Source organism: Malaya genurostris, chromosome 3 (assembly GCF_030247185.1).
Source record: "Malaya genurostris strain Urasoe2022 chromosome 3, Malgen_1.1, whole genome shotgun sequence".
In the NCBI taxonomy this organism is placed as follows: Eukaryota; Metazoa; Arthropoda; class Insecta; order Diptera; family Culicidae; genus Malaya; species Malaya genurostris.
The window spans coordinates 53,950,130-53,969,775 of NC_080572.1; the positions used below are offsets into that span (position 1 = coordinate 53,950,130).

The 19,646-nt window shown below is 38.3% G+C and overlaps 1 protein-coding gene across 1 annotated transcript; it reads left to right on the top strand.

The window, feature by feature from the left end:
• The first annotated feature begins 1,986 nt into the window (after nucleotides 1-1,986).
• On the top strand, nucleotides 1,987-5,232 carry LOC131437197 (cytochrome P450 4d2-like). The gene is made up of 2 exons (XM_058606375.1): nucleotides 1,987-3,329; nucleotides 3,389-5,232. The coding sequence occupies exons 1-2, from the start codon at nucleotides 2,695-2,697 to the stop codon at nucleotides 4,212-4,214; spliced, it is 1,461 nt and encodes a 486-aa protein (XP_058462358.1). The 5' UTR covers nucleotides 1,987-2,694; the 3' UTR covers nucleotides 4,215-5,232.
• The last annotated feature ends 14,414 nt before the right edge of the window (nucleotides 5,233-19,646 follow it).

Here is a 19,646-nt window from a genome sequence, read left to right on the forward strand (position 1 = left end):
TCTATTGACTCAGCCAATCTATTCTCGTCTTTCTTTCAAAGCGTGTTAAGTAACAACTCACCACCTTTGTCAGAATCTTACTTGAATAGTCTACTGTTGTATAATGTGAATCTACCCGCGGCTGTTTTCACCCAAGACGAGGTGCATAATAATCTACGATTAGTTGATGGATCAAAGGGACCGGGCTCGGACGGCCTTCCGCCATCTTTTGTAAAGCAATGCTCATCTGCTTTGGCCTTGCCGGCATCTCTTATTTTTAATCGTTCTCTCGCTGAAGGCAATTTTCCTGCGAAATGGAAAGAAGCTGTAATAGTACCAGTTCACAAATCCGGGAACATACATGACGTCACGAACTACAGAGGCATTTCTATCCTTAGTTGCCTCCCAAAAGTTTTCGAGCGTATGCTGTTGGATATTATTTACCCGCATCATCCCCACAACCGATCAGCACGGCTTTGTCAAAAAACGATTAACTACTACGAATCTAATGAGCTACGTTTCTACTCTGATTGACAAGCTTGATAAACGACAACAAGTTGATGCGGTGTATTTCGATTTTTCTAAAGCTTTCGATTGTGTTCCTCATGTACTCGCTGTTGAAAAATTGAGACGAAATGGATTCCCTGACTGGATAACAAACTGGATTCTTTCGTATCTTACAGATCGTAGTGCTTCAGTTCGAGTTGGAACTGTACATTCTGATCCTTTTGATATTACATCAGGTGTTCCACAAGGGAGTCATCTCGGACCACTTCTGTTTGTGCTGTTTGTGAATGATCTTTGCAATGAACTGTCGTCGTTTAAAGTAATGTATCCCGATGATTTAAAAATTTACCGAATCATCACAAGCCTTGTAGATTGTTGTGCGCTACAAATGGACATTGAATGTGTCATAGATTGGTGTAATAGAAACGGCATGAGTGTTAATGTTAATAAATGTAATACCATAACATTTTCACGAGTTCAGTCTCCAATTTTATTTGAATACTCAATGATGGCGAATCCAGTCAAAAGAGTTTCTTCTGTAGAAGATTTAGGCGTAGTTCTCGACCGTAAGTTACGCTTCACCGAACAGCTTTCGATGGTTATTGCTAAAGCTTTTGCCGTCCTGGGACTTATCAAACGCAACACTAAAGACTTTAACGACGTTGATTGTCTTAAGGCCGTTTACATTGCTCTAGTGCGCAGTATTCTAGAATACGGAGTTGTAATCTGGGCTCCATACCACAACGTTCACATCGACCGGATCGAACGAGTGCAGAAATGTTTTCTCCGATTCGCGCTTCGAAGACTTCCTTGGCTTAATCGGCTTCAGCTACCACGTTACGAAGATCGGTGTGTTCTCATCAACTTACCCACGCTGCAAAACCGGCGGATATTTCATCAACGACTTTTCGTTTTTGATTTGCTTAATAATAACATCGACCGCCCCACACTTCTGGCAAGGATTCATATCAATGTTCCGGGAAGATCTTTGCGAAGAATGGACTTCATACGACGATCAGCTCATCGCACACAGTATGGACAAAATAATCCAATGGATGTTAGCTGTAATCAATTCAATCGAGTTTATCATCTGTTTGATTTTACTATGAACAAAGACACATTTAAATCGAAAATATTGTTAAGTTAATGTTTTTAGACTAGATAGATAATAATAAGTCTGTGAGATAGTTTTTACTCTAATCGAAGACAAATAAATAATAATAATAATAATAATAATTTGTTGATGGATTGATATAATTTAACAACCAATTGATTCGGAAACTTTTAACTTAAACATGTATGGTAACGTCGTTTCAGTATTTCAATAGCATACTATTGAAAAAATGGTTTGAATTGATCTATGTTTTCACGAACCAATGACAGTCGCAGTGAATGATGTCAAACTCTCGTCCGATTTGCGCAGTATGATCTATAGCACGAAAGGGAATCTATAAATTTATGCCCGAATACATTTCTGCTTTAGTTTACCCATGGCTTCCAGCGAGGAAAGGTGTGTGGACGACAAAGCTGACATTCATTCGCTCGCTGTATAGTTATTTTTTATGTGTGCGGTGTGTTGGTACCGTATTCATTGGTATTGAATACACGTTAGCTGTTTATTTCGATTCTCCGGTTACTAGCGGGCCAATTTAGAACTATCGGCGATAGATTTTTCGAACCTAATTTGAAGCGCTTGTATATTTGTTGATTGATTTGCCTCATTTAACATGATTTGAAAAAGTTTAAAAATGTTCTAATGTGTCAACGGGCAGTGTGTACACTGAAATCTCCATTTACATACTAACAACACGGTGGCAGTAAGTGTGAAGCAGATGCACATTTTCGCCAAATCTTGTAAGCAATTGCATTCAACAGATACACCAACAGATCTCGAAAGGAATGATATCAATATATGGTATGAGTTGTAGATCAGACATGATCAACGTCAGCTCGAATCCAAAGTGAAATATTGCAATTGTAAGAGCGGTAAGCTACGATAAAATCATCCTTTTCTTCTTTGTACTACACATTCATTATCTCGAATTCACTACAGCAATGTGTGAATGCAAGCGGTAGCAAATGACATGAATTATAAACAGAGTCAGTGGCAATCGGATCTTGTTGCGACGTAGTTTATATTGGCACGTTCTCTCACTGTGTGCGAACATACATTGGAGTGATCAATTGAAGTGATTAATAAGCACCAAAATGATGCTATTAGTATTATGTTCCATCTTTTTAATCTTCCTCATTTGGCTAGTCTCTACGGTAGTAAACAATATGTTGTTGGCTCGTGAGTTACGCCGTAGGTTACCTAATTTCCGAAGTATTCCGGCTCTGCCGGTGCTGGGCGTAATTCTTCACTACCGACGGGATCGAACGCCACCCGGAATATTTGCAACATTCAGTGGCTTACATCAGCGCTTTGGCAGTGATTTGATATCGCAAAGTTTTCTCAATCTACCGAACCTCCAGGTCACCAGTGCATCGGTTGTTGAGCAGGTTCTACAAGCAAAAACGATAAGGAAATCTATTATCTACGAGTTTATGAAACCATGGTTGAACGAGGGATTGATTACGTCGTTGGGAAAGAAGTGGGCGCAACGTAGGAAAGTCGTTACACCAGCGTTTCATTTCAAAATTCTGGAGGAATTTCTGGCGATATTTAACGAGCGGTCCGAGGCATTCGTCATCAAACTACAGAACCATTTGGGAAAAGGTGACTTCGATATTTACGAGTATATCACTCTCTGCACATTGGATATAATCTCCGAATCTGCCATGGGAGTGAAGATAAATGCGCAGGATAACCCAAACTCATCCTATGTGAAGTCTGTTAAAGAGTTTGTATTGAAATCCTATATTCTAATTCACTGAACTGATAGCATAAAATTGTTTTCAGAATGTCCAGAATTATTTTTCTACGGTTATTCAGCATTACTCGAGAGTACAAAATCTTTTTTCTTACGTCGAAGGCAGCACAACGCCAAAAGGTTGCGTTATCCGAGCTGCACGGTTTTACCGATTCGGTCATTCGGGAAAGGAAATCACAGCTTAAAAACGATCATTCACAAAAGGTAATGCAAGAAAAGTTGAATGAAACTGATATCTATGGAAAACGGAAGATGACGCTTCTGGAATTACTACTAAATATTTCCATTGAAGGTCATTCTTTGAGCGATGCAGATATTCGAGAGGAAGTGGATACGTTTATGTTCGCCGGACATGATACAACAACCTCTTGCATAAGCTTTTGCGCCTACCATATCGCTCAAAATTCACTGGTTCAGGACAAGTTAGTTTCAGAGATGGTACAGGTAATCGGAAAGGATTTCGGAAACGCAGTATTAAAGTACAGTGTACTGCAGGAACTGAAGTATTTGGACATGACAATCAAAGAGGTACTACGAATTCATCCGTCGGTTCCGATCATTGGCAGAAAGTCAGCTGATGATATGGTCATCGACGGAGCAACAATTCATGCTGGTGTTGATATTGCCATACTGATCTATGCTATGCACAACAATCCTGAGGTTTTCCCGAATCCAAAAAAGTTCGATCCAGAACGTTTCAATGAGGAAAATAGCAGTAAACGGCATCCCTATAGCTACATTCCGTTCAGTGCCGGAGCCAGAAACTGTATCGGACAGAAGTACGCCATGTTGGAAGTGAAGGCAACGTTGGTCAAATTGCTAGGATCCTATCGGCTGTTGCCGTGCGATCCATAGAACAACGTTCGGATTATGTCCGATATGGTACTTCGTCCAGTGAACGGAACTTTTGTTAAAATTGTTGCGCGCTAAAGAAGAAAATGACTTAAATTTAGGAATAAAGCAGTCAATTTTTAATTTGATATAATGATGAATCATAAAGCAAAGTCTTGGCATTACATTACTTTTTGAGGAATTTGGCCTTTCTGTTTCAACAGACTTCGCAGCCGATTCTTAGTGCACAGAACCATTGCATGGTAGTACTATGGATCCTACTGATACTAAGAATCATAATCATAATCGAAAAAGATCACAGGAATTTGATAAATCATTGTCACATTGTGTCACAAAAAAAAACAAATTTATCCGTTTTATGCTCAGTTTCTTTTGTAAATTGAAACAAATTTGTGTTTAAAAAAATAGTATATATAAACATGGACATTTTGTATGAATAACTGGAGGTTCCGCTAATCATGACGGTTCTTTAAGAGAAGTTCCTATTTCAGAAGGAGGACTCGAGGCACACTTCCAAAAAAGCTTATTATTCTTTCTGTGTTTTCGGATCGAAGCACTTGTAACTAGATTTTCTCTTGGCAATAGAGATTTACCTTAGTGTACGGATTAGACCGTAGATCTTCTCCCGTTAGTCGCAGCTCGATGTGTCTGTAGAGCTATGAGGTTAGGGCAGGTCTGCAACAAAAGTAAGGGAGAGAAACCGGTGAATCTACGTTCACCCAACAAACGCACGGCGTGGTGCACCCAAACACTCTTCACGCCTAGGGTGAAGACGCTGATTAGGATTATGACAGGTATCAGACTCACCTCCTCCGACTGCTCTCGTCGGTACAGGACTCGTCGTGATGGATACTGCTTTTAACACGTGGTTGAGGGTCGACACTTTTGCGAAAATATACGCTATTTTCGCCTCACTAATATTTCTTAGTAACTGGTACGAACTTCGCGGTCAACGGGCGGTCTACGACCGTCCTCAGTTGCTATTAAAACACTTCCGGAAAACTAAATGAATAAAGAAAAGACTCCAGACACGGAATGCGTTTTCTCGATGTTCACTCTCTCACAGTTCACTCTAGAAGATCCGAAGATTCCCAATTGCGGCTTGTTTCTGCTCTAATTCGAACCAAATAAGTGAACGAAATACAAAATATGATGGTGTGGTCATTTTATTCTGCCTATCAATGCATAATAAATTGCAATACAATTATGATTATCTGCAGTCTGTAAGCTGTAGCCACCGTATTTTATTTTAAGCTTGGGCACTTTCGTTGAAATATTAACAATCGATTCGGTCAAACTGTTCGCCGGCATCAAGCTTCGATTTTAGTTGTGTCGGTTGTTGCCTATTGAAAGGCGATTTAACATACTTGAAGAAGAGATGTAAGATTTATTTTTCCTCTGTGGTGTCACTTTATGAGAGCAGTTCCAGTAGCAGAAGCCTGTGGTAACAGGCTGGCGGAAACTGTCAAAAACGCCATGGAGTCTCTTTCACCGGATGCGATAAGCTTGTTGAGTTACAATGACAAGTGTAAGCGTTCATCATATATGGTAACGGCTCCAGTAGTCATCTCATCTACGAAAACCATTAGTAAGAAGTGAGAGTGCTGGAACACGGTCGTTCATTTACATAAGACCGCGTCAATACATTCTACATCATTTCAGAAGACAAGGAAAAGTTTACGAGAAGGCCGCCAAATGAAGGTATGAAATTTGAGTTTGGAACTACTGTGCATCGGTTCAATTTTGCTTTCAATAGCTAGATGGAAATCAAATCAGTGTATTGCGACTTCATTACATGGAGGTAATCTGTGACATTTTTACTTCAATATCTAAATATAAAGCTTCAGGATCACAATCAGAAACAAATTGCTCAAATGACACGTTCGTTACATAATCCGGAGACTTCCCAACTAACCAAAAGTTCGAATAAAAGGAACTGATTTGGCTTATGTGACTTACGAAGTTCATGACTAGCGTTCTAAGCTAAAGAGTTGTAATTATTCAAGTAATATACACAGATAAAAATATTTTGTGAATTTACATCTATTTTCATGCACACATTTGGAGCAGGTAATTAAACATAAAATTACTTTACTATTCTGTACGTTTCAATAGAATTTAATCGCAAAATAAGCGTTAATTGAAAGATACAGTTATATTCATTAAAAATTCAATGCAATTCAATTTAGTTTTGCATCGATGAAGGTTTTCAATCAAAATTTCGATTCAGCTCATGTCTATTCCATGTTACTATTGATTTACATCTCGTGTAAATTTCATTATTTCTTTCTGTGTACATTTGAAAGTCCACAACGCAACCGAACGAACTTCTAAAACACATTGTTCAGCTTCTAGTAAGCGAGAAAGTTCACGCGGAACCAGGGCAGGATTCAAGGTTCAAGGTTCATTTTTGGTACGGGCAAATTTTAAAGTTTCGCAATCGTCATAAATCATAAAAATAATCCTTTATGGTTTGAATCCTTATCGTCTACCTTCCACGAGTTAGAAATTCCGTATGCCATAATCGCACATTTCGCTTTTCACGTTCCACAAATTCAAGAAAAAGAAAAAAAGTCGGGTTGGGTAATGTCGGAGACATAACTGGATTTCGCGAAGACGAAACCAACTGACATGTTCCTTAACACTTCCGAATATCAATTAGTTGATCAATTGTTTGAACTATGCAAGCATTCCCCTTTTTCACATTTTTTGCAAAAACAAAGAAGGCTTCACTTGATCTCGATTACTGTGAATTTCACACAGCTAAAAGTGCAAAAATCTAGTCAAACTGTTCTAGATATGCACTAAACTGAAGATATTCACCTTCGATTTGCGAGCAAGAAATCCTAATAGTTCTTTAGAAAACTTTTAGAACCATTAGAACGGCTGATTTTGCGTGATGCTCTCCACCGTTCTCCTCTTTTCGTTGTTTTTTCACCAATGTAAACAACTGGCAGCTGTGACGTTATCGGTCTTGTCGGAAGCGAAACTAGCTTTGCAAACGACACACAATACATCTGCTCGCAGAATGCTATCAGGATGCTGTACTGGATTCATTTCTGCCTTTCAGAAGGACCAAATTGTAGAACTCACTACGATATTAAGCACTGTTCGGAACATTTTTCTCGAACGATTTGTGCTGCTGTACAGGAATCAGGACAAATTGGGGAACGGGCCATTTGAGCCAATTTGTTCTGATTCCTGTACAGCAGTAGATATTTTGTTCTCTTCCTCAGAACGCGTTCTGATTGGCTGGTAAAATGAGACAAGTTTTTCAATAGTGTACTATTGAAATACTTCAATGCTGTTGCTATTCACTTTTAAGTTGAAAAATTTCGATTCTATTGGTAGTTAGATTATATAAATACTTTCACAGATCACTGAGCTATGAGCTTTCAAAGTACGAGAGAGGCAAACGCGCCTTATGAATTATCCTCTTTGGTACTCGTTTATACCAAACATTTCAGAAAAGTTTAATTTTGAATTATTTGAGAGTATGTCACACAACTGACAACTTTTATCATAAAATTGTGATCATATTTCCGACGGCATGTAGAAAAATTATGTTGTTTCGTTAGATACAACAAGAGATATTCACGATCAAAAACTTATCACTCTCTCAGAGGGTAAACTTTGAAAAGGCGCCCCATAGTAAAGTAAGTCATATTCACGACAAAAAAAAAAACGTTTTCCAAATCTCAAGCAAAATTTTTGACAACTTGAAAGTACATAACAAGTTCTACGTAAGCATTCTAGCTTCTTGAGAAAACACGAAATTTTTGGTAACACTATTTTTTCAATGGATATAATATAAAAACGACAAATCATACTTAAAAGTCGTTTGATTCGAAAATTTGGCTTTCACAAAATGTGTCAAATTTTTGAATCAAAACATGAGATTTGAGTTTTACACTGCAAAAAAATAATAAAAAATATTTAAAAACTTTTTATAAACTTTATGTACATTTATAAACACCATTTTTATTTGGATGAAATTGTTTCTCAAGATAGGTAATTATATTCCTTACCAGCCTTTCATACATTACTAGATAGACATATTTGAGAAACCAAGTGGCATTACCCAGACTTTAATAAATATTATAAAAATAACAAAACCTCATGAAATTGTGTTGTCAACTGCACTTATTGTTCCTCAATATGTGTTGTCTATAAATTGAGCTATGAAGCTTTAAAAACTCAAAACCGCATTATCGCAGGAAACCAGCGGTGTTGATGTTGCTATAATTACCATATATTTGACAGGGAAATAAATGCGAATATAATAACAAAACAAAAATGCAAATTCAATCATTATTGCAGCATTCCTGTACGAAGACATCTCGCACCAAGGCAGAAAAAGTGTAAAGATAGAGTGTAAGTCAATTCATACGAAGGATGGTGAGTGATTCGAGCGATATTTAACTTCTTCGAACGCCGGGCAATCGGTGATTGCCCATCATTATCATCATCGTCGTCAGCATCTTGGTGAATGTTCTTGTTTTTCTGAAATGAAATTTTTGCGAAACAGGTTAACGTGTAACCAAAGAAAGAAGAAAAAAAAGAACTGGAACCATTATTCGTTGACAATCAAAAATTTTGGCCTGCTTTCTTTTTCGTTGAACGAAATGACAGAAACAGGAACGATGGACCTTTAGACAGTGATTTTTTTTTATTCTGGTAACGTTTTTTGTCATTTTAGAATCTTATGCGTATAATTGTGTATGGTTATTTATTTTATGGTCCACTATTTAATTCAACTGCATTTAATTACAATTCACTTTGCTAACGATGATACCGTTTTCTTTGAAACCCATAAACTAAATGAGCAATAATTATGTGTTTCTTTATCTTCAGTGCCACTAACAGCCAGTTAGCCCCACTTAGGTCTTGGCTTAGATGCAGACAGTCCACAATCAGTAGTTGAGTGGAAGGCGTTGAGGTGGTGAACCTCCCAAAATTGTTCCCAGAATCTGTCGGATGCAGTGGGAAAAAGGGTCATCCAACAAGTTCGCTTGCCGAAAATTCAAGGGATCCCTCCAGCGTAGATCGAGATTGAGCTGGGTCATGTTTTGGGTCATCTGTTTCTCGTTTTGCAGAGCAACTGCGGCGGTCACTGCGAGCTTGACTGTCGCTGCAAAGCTGAACCAAAGCGGTTGAGCTGGTTTTCGAACATAACAAGTTGGATTGGGATTTAAGTGACAAAAAATGCTTCCCCTTTACTGGGACACAAAAATATTAAAATATACAAATGAAGAAAGGGGAAAAACAACTCAAAACAAGACATAACTGTTCTTTTTGACTCATTTAAACTGATCGGTGCAGAAATGAGTGCTGAGTCTGAATCGAAGCTGGACTCTTCTCCGAGCCCGGTTTGTTTTTGTGACCGAAGAGGGAACGCGCATTTGATCATTTAGCTCGATCAATGGCGTATCGAGTGAATCAATCATTTTTTGTATTTCCCTTGAAGAAAGGCTATGCAATCACTGTGGAAACCGGCAAATCGTAAGATGGCTGTATATTTATATGTATATATATATATATATATATATATATATATATATATATATATATATATATATATATATATATATATATATATATATATATACATATATATATATATATATATATATATATATATATATATATATATATATATATGTATATATATATATATATATATATATATATATATATATATATATATATATATATATATATATATATATATATATATATATATATATATATATATATATATATATATATATATATATATATATATTGTACCATTGAAAGTTTATATTATATAGCGTTATTGGAGCGTTTGAAGGCTGAAATTACGAAGAAACGACCGCATATGGCAAAAAAAAATGTTTCATCAAGACAACACACCAACACAGTCAATCAATCAAAACAATGGCAAAACTATATGAATTAAACTTCGACTTGTTCCCACATCCACCGTATTCACCAGATTTGGCTCCCAGCGACTACTGGCTGTTCGCAGACCTGAAAAATGGTCACCAGTTACAAAATCGCTTGAATTTTATCCCGATCCGACTTCCGGTGCACAAAAAAGATTCAAATAAAAGGTCTTATGGCCTCATATTGTTTTCTTGAATTTTATTTGGATCCGATTTCCGGTTCCAGAATTACAAGGAAATATGTGTAAATTTATGAAAAAATGCGCACTCAATTTACTCGGAAATTTATCAACCGATTTTCACAAACTAAAAAGCAAATAAAAGATCTTGAAATTCTTTGAAAAGTCCTTGAAAAACTGGTCCAGACACTACTTCTGGTTCCGGTATTATAGTGCGATTGCGAAACGAGGTGCACATTTTTATAAAACTTACTGCTAAATTCATCTAGTTGGCAGATCTGGTTAGTTAGTGAGTATATAAAACCACCTTTGGACTACTAGTCCCCGGTTTCTGCTTCTAACTTGGATTTATCAGCAACGTTTCAAATTAAAGCTCTCATTGTCTTAAAAGATACTATTGTAATTTCATCCAGATCGGACTTCCGGTTCCGAAATTATAGGGCAATGAGTGTCAAAACATTCAAAATGACGATGCAAAACTGGTACGCTTCGGTACGTGTGGCATTGCTCCGTTCGCAGCGTGCTTCGTTCAATTTCGTATAGCGTGCAGAGTTGCCACATTTAAATCTATATTTTTCAGGTGAAAAATATGTCAAATTACCCTGTACAAGAATGGGCAGAACTTTATCGCGAACTTTATGTACTTAACCCAACAACATAATTTTTTCTTCAAGTTATCGAAAATATGATCAGGAATTTGCGATAAAATTTTCAACAGCGTGAGATGACCATAAATAATTGAAAAATAAAGTTACAATAAAATAACACTTTTGGAAATAATGAGAAAAAATCATCACGTTTGCTTGCATGTTTCGTATCCGGACGACGGTTTTGAGGCAGTTGAATCCAACCAACTCGCGGCGCTGCTCAAGTGGCGAGCTTTGAACTAAGCAATGGTGAAAATGTTCAGATTTTGTTTGAATATTCGAAAAAAATGACGGTTTTTTTTCTTATGAATCGGATATTAACATACAAAAACTTGTGAAAATTTGGTAAAAAAATCTATCATTAATGATTCAGTAGCTTTCCGCGGACTGTTTAATTGATATTTATGGAGAAATCGTAAGATGATGAAATATCAAATTCGAAGAAGTGATGTTGGGAAATTCTTTGTTTTTATGGTTGGATTTTGAGATTAATTGATAAATAATGATCAAAAGTTATTTTACTCGTCTATTTACTCATGTTTGATCATCTAAATCAAATCTGTATGTAAGTTGAAAATTTAAAATTTCATCCGAAATTGTCAAGTGTACAGGACAATTTTAAATCATATGACAACACGTGAATAATCTTTTTTTTACTCATATTTGTATGGCTTTACTATCTGCATTCGTTCAAACTCAAGTAAATTCGTCAAAAATTTTCCTAAATACACGGGATATGTCAAAACAATCACCATAACGCTATCTAGTGGTGATCACGCTCATTGGATGGTTCAATTATCTACTGGGCGAGCATAAAAGGTAAACTTTGATTGAAAATCGTTCATTTCTTCTAGTGCTTCAGATGGAACTGGATGTCGGGGTGAGGTTCTCCCACCAAGAATGAAGCGTGAAATGCTCAGGTCGTGCTTTCATTTGGACTTCGATCGTCGGGAGGAGAATTTAGTTTCAAAATTATGTTTCAGGAACTTAGTTCCAGAATAAAGGTTTAGAATTCAGAACCTGCATGTTGGAACTGAATTCAGTCTCGAAACTGTAGTTCAAAAACTAAATTACAATTGAATTCTGAGCCTGTTCTAACTTCTGAATTTAGTACTTGAACTCAGGTCCAGTCCCTAATTCCTGAATTCTTCGAATCGGTTCTTTTTGGTTTGATTTACATATTACCAAAGAACTATGCGAAATTTTACTTTACTATAGGGTAACAGAGGTATTTTGGCCACTTCATATATTTTTTTATTTAATAATATAATATAAATTTGGGCACACTGCTTAAGCTCTAAGGTGCCAAGGGTATTTTCTAATCTTAATTAACGACCAACTTAAAATTAGAATAGTATCATTAGACTATGTCATCTCGGATTCTCGAAAATCCAGCTTTCAGCTGGCGATCGGCAGTGGTCGATGAATTGAATATTGCATGAGTCTTCCAGATGGCGTTGGTAAATATCTATGCTGGCAGCATCCTTCGGTCCGTGTGGGTCCGCGGGAAATACTCGCAGGCTACAAAGGCCCGGTGGGTGGCCCGCATGCTCGTTTTTGACTGAAGCGGTCTTCCGTAGGCGGTGATGGTGATGTTACGGAAGAGAATGAAATAAAAATAAATATTGTGGAAACGGGGTAAAAAGGGGATGTGGGAACAAAATGTCTGAAAACGACAGAGATCTAATTAGTTGCCATCGTGATGGGGAAGACACAGGGCAGGGGGAACGAAAAAGTTAGTGACAAAAAAAAGATCTTGTTAGTTCCAATGAAGATGGTGGACAGGGACGGGGATCGAGAGAATCGAGGGGATGTTAGTGTCCAACCTGTAAGTGGAGATTATAACATTCTGATCGAGGAATAACATATTACACTTGGATATTAATGTGTTTGAGGAAATGGTATATGAGAAGCTAATATGGTTTATTCCGACTCGCCAACACATCCCGAACCGGAACCTCAGGCGGTCTACCTCGGGGATTCCAGTAGCTAAGGGATTCCAGTAGCTTCGACCTGGCGTCGCGATACTCTACGCACGACCACGCGACATGCTCGATGTCCTGATAACTGTCGCCACAGGTGCAGAGACCGCTCTCCGCGAGCCCAACACGCCGGAGATGTGCGTTGAAACTGTAGTGATTTGACATGAGCCGCGATATAACATGAATGAAATCGTGACTCACGTTCATCCCCCTAAACCAAGGTTTCGTCGATACCCTAGGGATAATTGAATGTAGTCATCGTCCCAGTTCGTCATTGCTCCATGAAGTTTGTCAACTTTCGAGAGTTTTCTGACGAGAGATACTGAAAATTCATTGAAGCAGATTGGTCTTTCATAAATATCACCTTCTAATGCGTCCACCTTAGCCAATGAGATGCTTCAATTTGAAGCTAATGACATTAAATACCTATTGCGAAAAGGGGTTTTCAAAGATATTACAACGTTTGGTTGATATTTTTACAAAGTGGGCTAACATAAAATCAATCCTGAAGCGAACCAAAATACCTCTGTTACGCTATACGGCTTTTTTCCCAACCAGTTGGAGTTCGTAGTTGTAGGAACTTTCTGTTGATTTGAATCGTTTCACATTCTAGTAGGGAAGAATGGGAAAGCTGGCATAATTAATTCAAGTGATCAACTAATTGATGTTAGAAAGTAAAATGAAAGCGTTTCAGTTATATTTGTATTCACGACATCCAGTTATGTTACATTACACACCCATACTTTTTTATTCAATTTGTACCTACTTGTTAGTATTATCACAAAATCATGATAACGATGCTTTTCTATAAAAGTACACTTATTGCCTTTCTCATATAAAAAATTGATGCAATCATTTGAAAAATTTACTAGTGAAAATTGGCTCAACTTCCGCCCCAGATATATAGGGTAAAGTGTGTTGAATAATTTAGTGCGACGATGTAAAATAAAGAAAACATCATATCAACTTGACATACATGTTTACAAATTGAAAAGGTTATGTTAGTTCTTACCCAAAGAAAGTTTATTTTATTCAAGATTGAAAAAAAAATTCTTGACGGAATCTTCTAGTGATATTGTTGAAAATATAAGTAATATGAGAAAAGCATCAGTACACCACTAGGTGGATTGAAAATGGCTTCTTAATTTGTAGTTGTTAGGTGTTTAAATTAAAAAACAAACCAAAATGTTTTGAACAGTTCATTTCACAACTAAATTATTAATTCGATGCATTGTTTTGATAGGCTGATTGATCGATGTCAACAATGAAGTTTTCAAAAAACATGATATCGTGTAATTACTACCATTTCTACTAAAGTTTCTTATGAGTCTCTGCCAATATGTGGAAAGACTGAAAATGTTTTTGGAAAGCATTTGGGTTTAAAGGTTGTAGTTACTTAAAACAAATTCAGTTAAATATATTATTATTTTTATAGACATTTATTTTACCCTGGATTTAATCTGTTGGTCGTTCGTAGAGAGAGAGCCAAATACAATGGTCCTACTCTTGAAAGTCAGCAACATCCGTTCGAATGAGTAGAAAGGTTGAGTTAGTCGCCATCTAGTAAATTCGTGATTTTCTCCACTGTGCCGGTGTATTCCGCGGTACCTGTCTGCTGGTCAAGGCTCAGTGTGAGGTGTTGCCAAGCTAAACAAAATAATTGCACATCGAATTCGGTCTTGGATGCCAGTCGAACTGTTGTTTTCCGTCGATATATTTGTGAACACAACCATAACACCGATCACCGTCCAACCAACCAAAGAAGGAAGAATGAAGGCCTCCGGTTTCTTCAATATGGGTCAGTTGATCAATCGAGTGGAAGGAATGAATCGAAAGCACGCGATCGTGCTATGCTTCGACTATGCTGCGGCGGCTCTCATGGCTGCTATATGGGTAAGCAGGAAAGTATTGCCTCCGGCACTCACAGCATCGGCGGGAATATACCTTTAAGGTAAAACGCGTGCAGACATCAGATGGACACGCGAAAAGCAATGGACGGCCGGTCCGGCGAAGAATGCAGGCGGTGTAAAGGGTTTGTGCTAGATAAGAAGAAATGATGCCAACTCGCATTCGTCCGCAAGTGGATGGACCGGTTAGTATACTATCGACGTTCCAGGTTCGTCGCTTGCCAGTGCTTCTACGAGGCACTATCCCGACTCAGTTCTCGTTTCAGTGTTGGTTGAGGTCTTTTGATTTGCTCACTTGATTTGTGTTTATTCGTTGGAACTGGTTGTTACGGAGAGAGGGAACACTTTATGCGTATTGGCCAAGCATATATTTGGTGTGCTTTGCAGGTCACCTTAACTCTCCTTCCAGAGCATTTAATTGGCAGTAGTAATTGAACGAATTATGATTAACATTTCTCACTTTGTATCCAAGTGCATTTTCTAAGTGTATGTACATATTGTATAATGTAATACACTAGAATGGCGATTACCCTACAGTACTGGATTGTTTACATTTGCGTTTTTATTCTATTGCGTTGGTTTTCAATGGATTCTGCTCAACTAATTTAAAGCATCCATTTGAAAAAAAAACCTTCATCACCTGTCAACATTATTGTTTTGCCAAAAACACTACAAAATAAACAATGGCGGTCAGACAGCGGCCAATGGTACACATTATGCAAACACCTTCTTCAGTGTTTACTCACAAACGGTTACCTAAAAGCACGGTGCCCAGTGAAACTGGGCATAACGACCCAATCAATTAGTGCTCATCCGATTGGCACAGGTCCGTGGGGTACGCGGGTGCTTGAGCTACTTACGGCTGGCTTTGCTACCTGGGGAGTTTGCTGGCGCAATAAATCTTGCCAATTCATCCAATCTCGGCAAGGGTTGGTTGGGACCACATTCGTTTTATTTGGACTTGTTATAACACCAGCCTTTGCATTCACCAACACCAGTGGTGCTGTCCGTAACCAGCCTCGAACGATGATCGGAACGAAAGGTTTGCATTTCCAGGCATCCCCGGATCGGTTCATTTCATTGATAGTCGTGATCAACTGAATGAATTGTGAACTCTTCGACTGAGCGGGATAGGTAAGCACACTGCTGAATGGCTTCTTAATCTATTTCTGTGAGGTAATATTGTATGTCCAATTGTCCATACTAAATTAGGAACAGGGGCCTTCAGTAATAGCAATTTGTTACTTTTTCGGAACTGACGGTGGTCGTCCTTGACGAAATTCAGCTCCAACGAACACACAGACAGTACCAGTTACTGCCGGCTTTTATAATGGAATCTTCGAATTTGCCGACCTATTGTTCCAAGAGGGTGATCACTCCGAACTTGCAAGTTTAAAGTGATATCGTTCTGCGTTGAAAGGCGGAACAATGTCTGAACTTAATTTTTTCAATTTTGTGCTGACAATGCCAATGAAATACTGATGGTTACAAGGTCGAGCTGCTTAACTGTTCGTTTTGCGATGGTTTATTGACTTTATTGAGCGGTTAAGGATAGTATGATTTTCGAACTTTAGTCTAACAGTCGACTTTATTGTCCTCACAGTTCTTCGTCGTGGTAATAAAATTGAAAACTGCATAACCTGCATAAACGCAAGTGAATATTTCGATGTTATCAGCATTGTGGAAAGTGAACTACTATCTCTTTGATTTTACTGTCGGACTAATAAAATAAGTTGATGATTCATTTCTTTCTTATGTGCAACTCTATGGGAAAGTTCAATGAGTAAAATTGGTAGCATCATTGTGAATGCGAAACTTAGTCATGTGTGATGTGTGGTTTGTGTGTTTTGTTTACGTTCTTTTATCATTGTAATTGTAAATAATCAATCAAACGGAGCTCGCGATTGAAACGCAATGTTCAATCACGTAACAAATATTTTTATTCAAATCTTTTTCTTTTTTATTCAATAATATAATTATTTTTAAGGCACACTGCTTAAGCTCTAAGGTGCCAAGGACTTTTTCTAATTTTATTAACGACTAACTTAAAACTAGGATAGTATGATTGGATAATGTTGTATTGAGGTCGCAGTGGTCGACTTTGGCAGATCCAACCTTCAGCTGGCGATCGGCACCGGCCGGTGGATGGAATATATCATGAGTCTTCCAGATGACGTTGGCCGCATCCCTCGGTCCGTGTGGGTCCGCGAGAAACACCCCCAGGCTACGAATACCCGGCGGGTGGCCCGCATGACTAGAGCGACCTTCCGTGGGCGATGATGGTGATGTAAATATAACGAAAAAATATAGAGAAGTAAATATTGCGGAAAACGAAGTAAAATGGGGATATGGGAACGAAATGACTAAGATAATCGGCGGAAGTTAGTGTCGAACCTGCAGGTGAAAATAATTCTTAGCCACAGTTGAAATAACGTCGATAAATAGGAGGAACTTTCTAAGCAAGATGTAACAGATTACACTTGTATATTAATGTGTTTGAGGAACTGGTATATCAGAAGCATATATGAACTATCCCGACTCGCCAACACTATTATTCAAATCTTGTTTGAGAATGTCCAATTTAATGCTGTGATAATTATTGCTCTGATTCATCTCTCGTGTCAATGGTTTGTGCAGCTATCGATGTTTGACAATGTTAAACTGATATACTTTTTGAATTAATGTTGGTTGTTGCGCAATAAGGGGGTCTGAATGTATGCTTTTAGCTAGAAATATAAGGCGAACGATAATCGATGATTTTCGCGATGTTGAGAGGTCGGGTTATCGAAGGAAGACGGCACTGATGTCGCAAGTTAACTGTTGTTTGTTCGAGTCCCGGCATGGAAAGATTCTGAAGTGTCAATAGAATACTAGCACTACACGGATAAAAATGACGGTGTCATAATTAAAAATCATTAAAACATGCAACATATTATTCATGCCTTATTATTCATGATTTCATGAGCAAAATGATTAATATTATGAACAATAACTCATCCCTATGAAAATTTGCATGATGTTCAATCGTTTTGCTTATAAAATTGCATGTTTTAGGATTTCACGACTTTCCATCATGGTTCCGGCAAAGGAATTTTATCCATGTAGTCAGGAAACAGTTTCATCTACAGCAGTGCGGTAAAAGTTCATTTTCAATCGAATATTATTTGATAAAAATGAAATATATGACAATTTACTGTCAGCATATCCCTTCTTACTCTACAAATGAAGATCCCAGAATTTATCGTCAGTTGGATAGTTTTTTTTTTTTTTTATTCAAGAATATAATGTTTAAGGCACACTGCTTAAGCTCTAAGATGCCAAGGGCTTTTACTAATTTAAAATTTACGACTAACTTAAAACTAGGGTTGTATCATTAAGTAATGTCATATTTGGGTCGCAGTGGTTGACTTTGGCAGATCCAGCCTTCATGTGGTGATCGGCCGGTGATCTGAATATTTCATGAGAGTCTTCCATATGGCGTTGGTGAATATTCATGTTGGCCGCATTCTTCGGTCCGTGTGGGTCCGCGGGAAACACCCCCAGGTTACGAATACCCGGCGGGTGGCCCGCATGCTGTTGATAAGTTTCCGTGGGCGATGATGGTGTTGTTACAGAAGAAAATGAAAAAAAAAGATAGCGAAGTAAATATTGCGGAAAACGAAGTAAAATGGGGATATGGGAATGAAATGACTAAAACGACAGAGATCTAATTAGTTGACATCGAGATGGTGAAAAGACGGGGAGGGGGGAAGCGAAGGTTAGTGACAGCAAAAAGATCTTGTTAGTTCCGATGAAGATGGTGGACAGATGAGGAATCGGGATAATCGGCGGAAGTTAGTGTCGAACCTGCAGTTGAGAAATAATTCTTAGCCACAGTTGAAACAACGTCGATAAATAGGAGGAACTTTCTAAGCCAGATGTAACAGATTACACTTGTATATTAATGTGTTTGAGAAACTGGTATATGAGAAGCATATATGAACTATCCCGACTCGCCAACACATCCCGAACCGGAACCTCAGGCGGTCTACCTCGGGCCCTGAGGGATTCCAGTAGCTTCGACCTGGCGTCGCGATACTCTACGCACGACCACACGACATGCTCGATGTCCTGATAACCGTCGCCACAGGTGCAGAGCCCGTTCTCCACGATCCCGATACGCCGGAGATGTGCGTTGAATGTATAGTGATTTGACATGAGTCGTGACATAACGCGAATGAAATCACGACTCACGTTCATCCCCTTGAACCAAGGTTTCGTCGATACCTTAGGGATAATGGAGTGTAGCCATCGTCCCAGTTCGTCATTGCTCCATGAAGTTGGCCAACTTTCGAGAGTTTTCTGACGAGAAATACTGAAAAATTCATTGAAGCAGATTGGTCTTTCATAAATATCACCTTCTAATGCGCCCACTTTAGCCAATGAGTCTGCCTTTTCATTGCCCGGAATGGAACAATGCGAAGGGACCCAGACTAACGATATTAAATAAGACCGTTCAGATAAAGTACTCAAATGTTCCCGTATTTTCCCCAGGAAATATGGGGGACACTTTCCTGGCTTCATTGCCCGGAGAGCTTCTATTGAGCTTAGACTGTCCGTGACAATGAAGTAATGGTCTTTGGGCAAGGTTTCAATGATCTCGAGGGTGTACTGAATAGCAGCTAATTCTGCGACGTAAACTGAAGCCGGATCACTGAGTTTGTAAGAAGCGGTGATGTTTTGATTGAAGATGCCGAAGCCTGTGGACTTGTTAATGTTTGATCCGTCAGTGTAAAACACCTTTTCACAGTTGA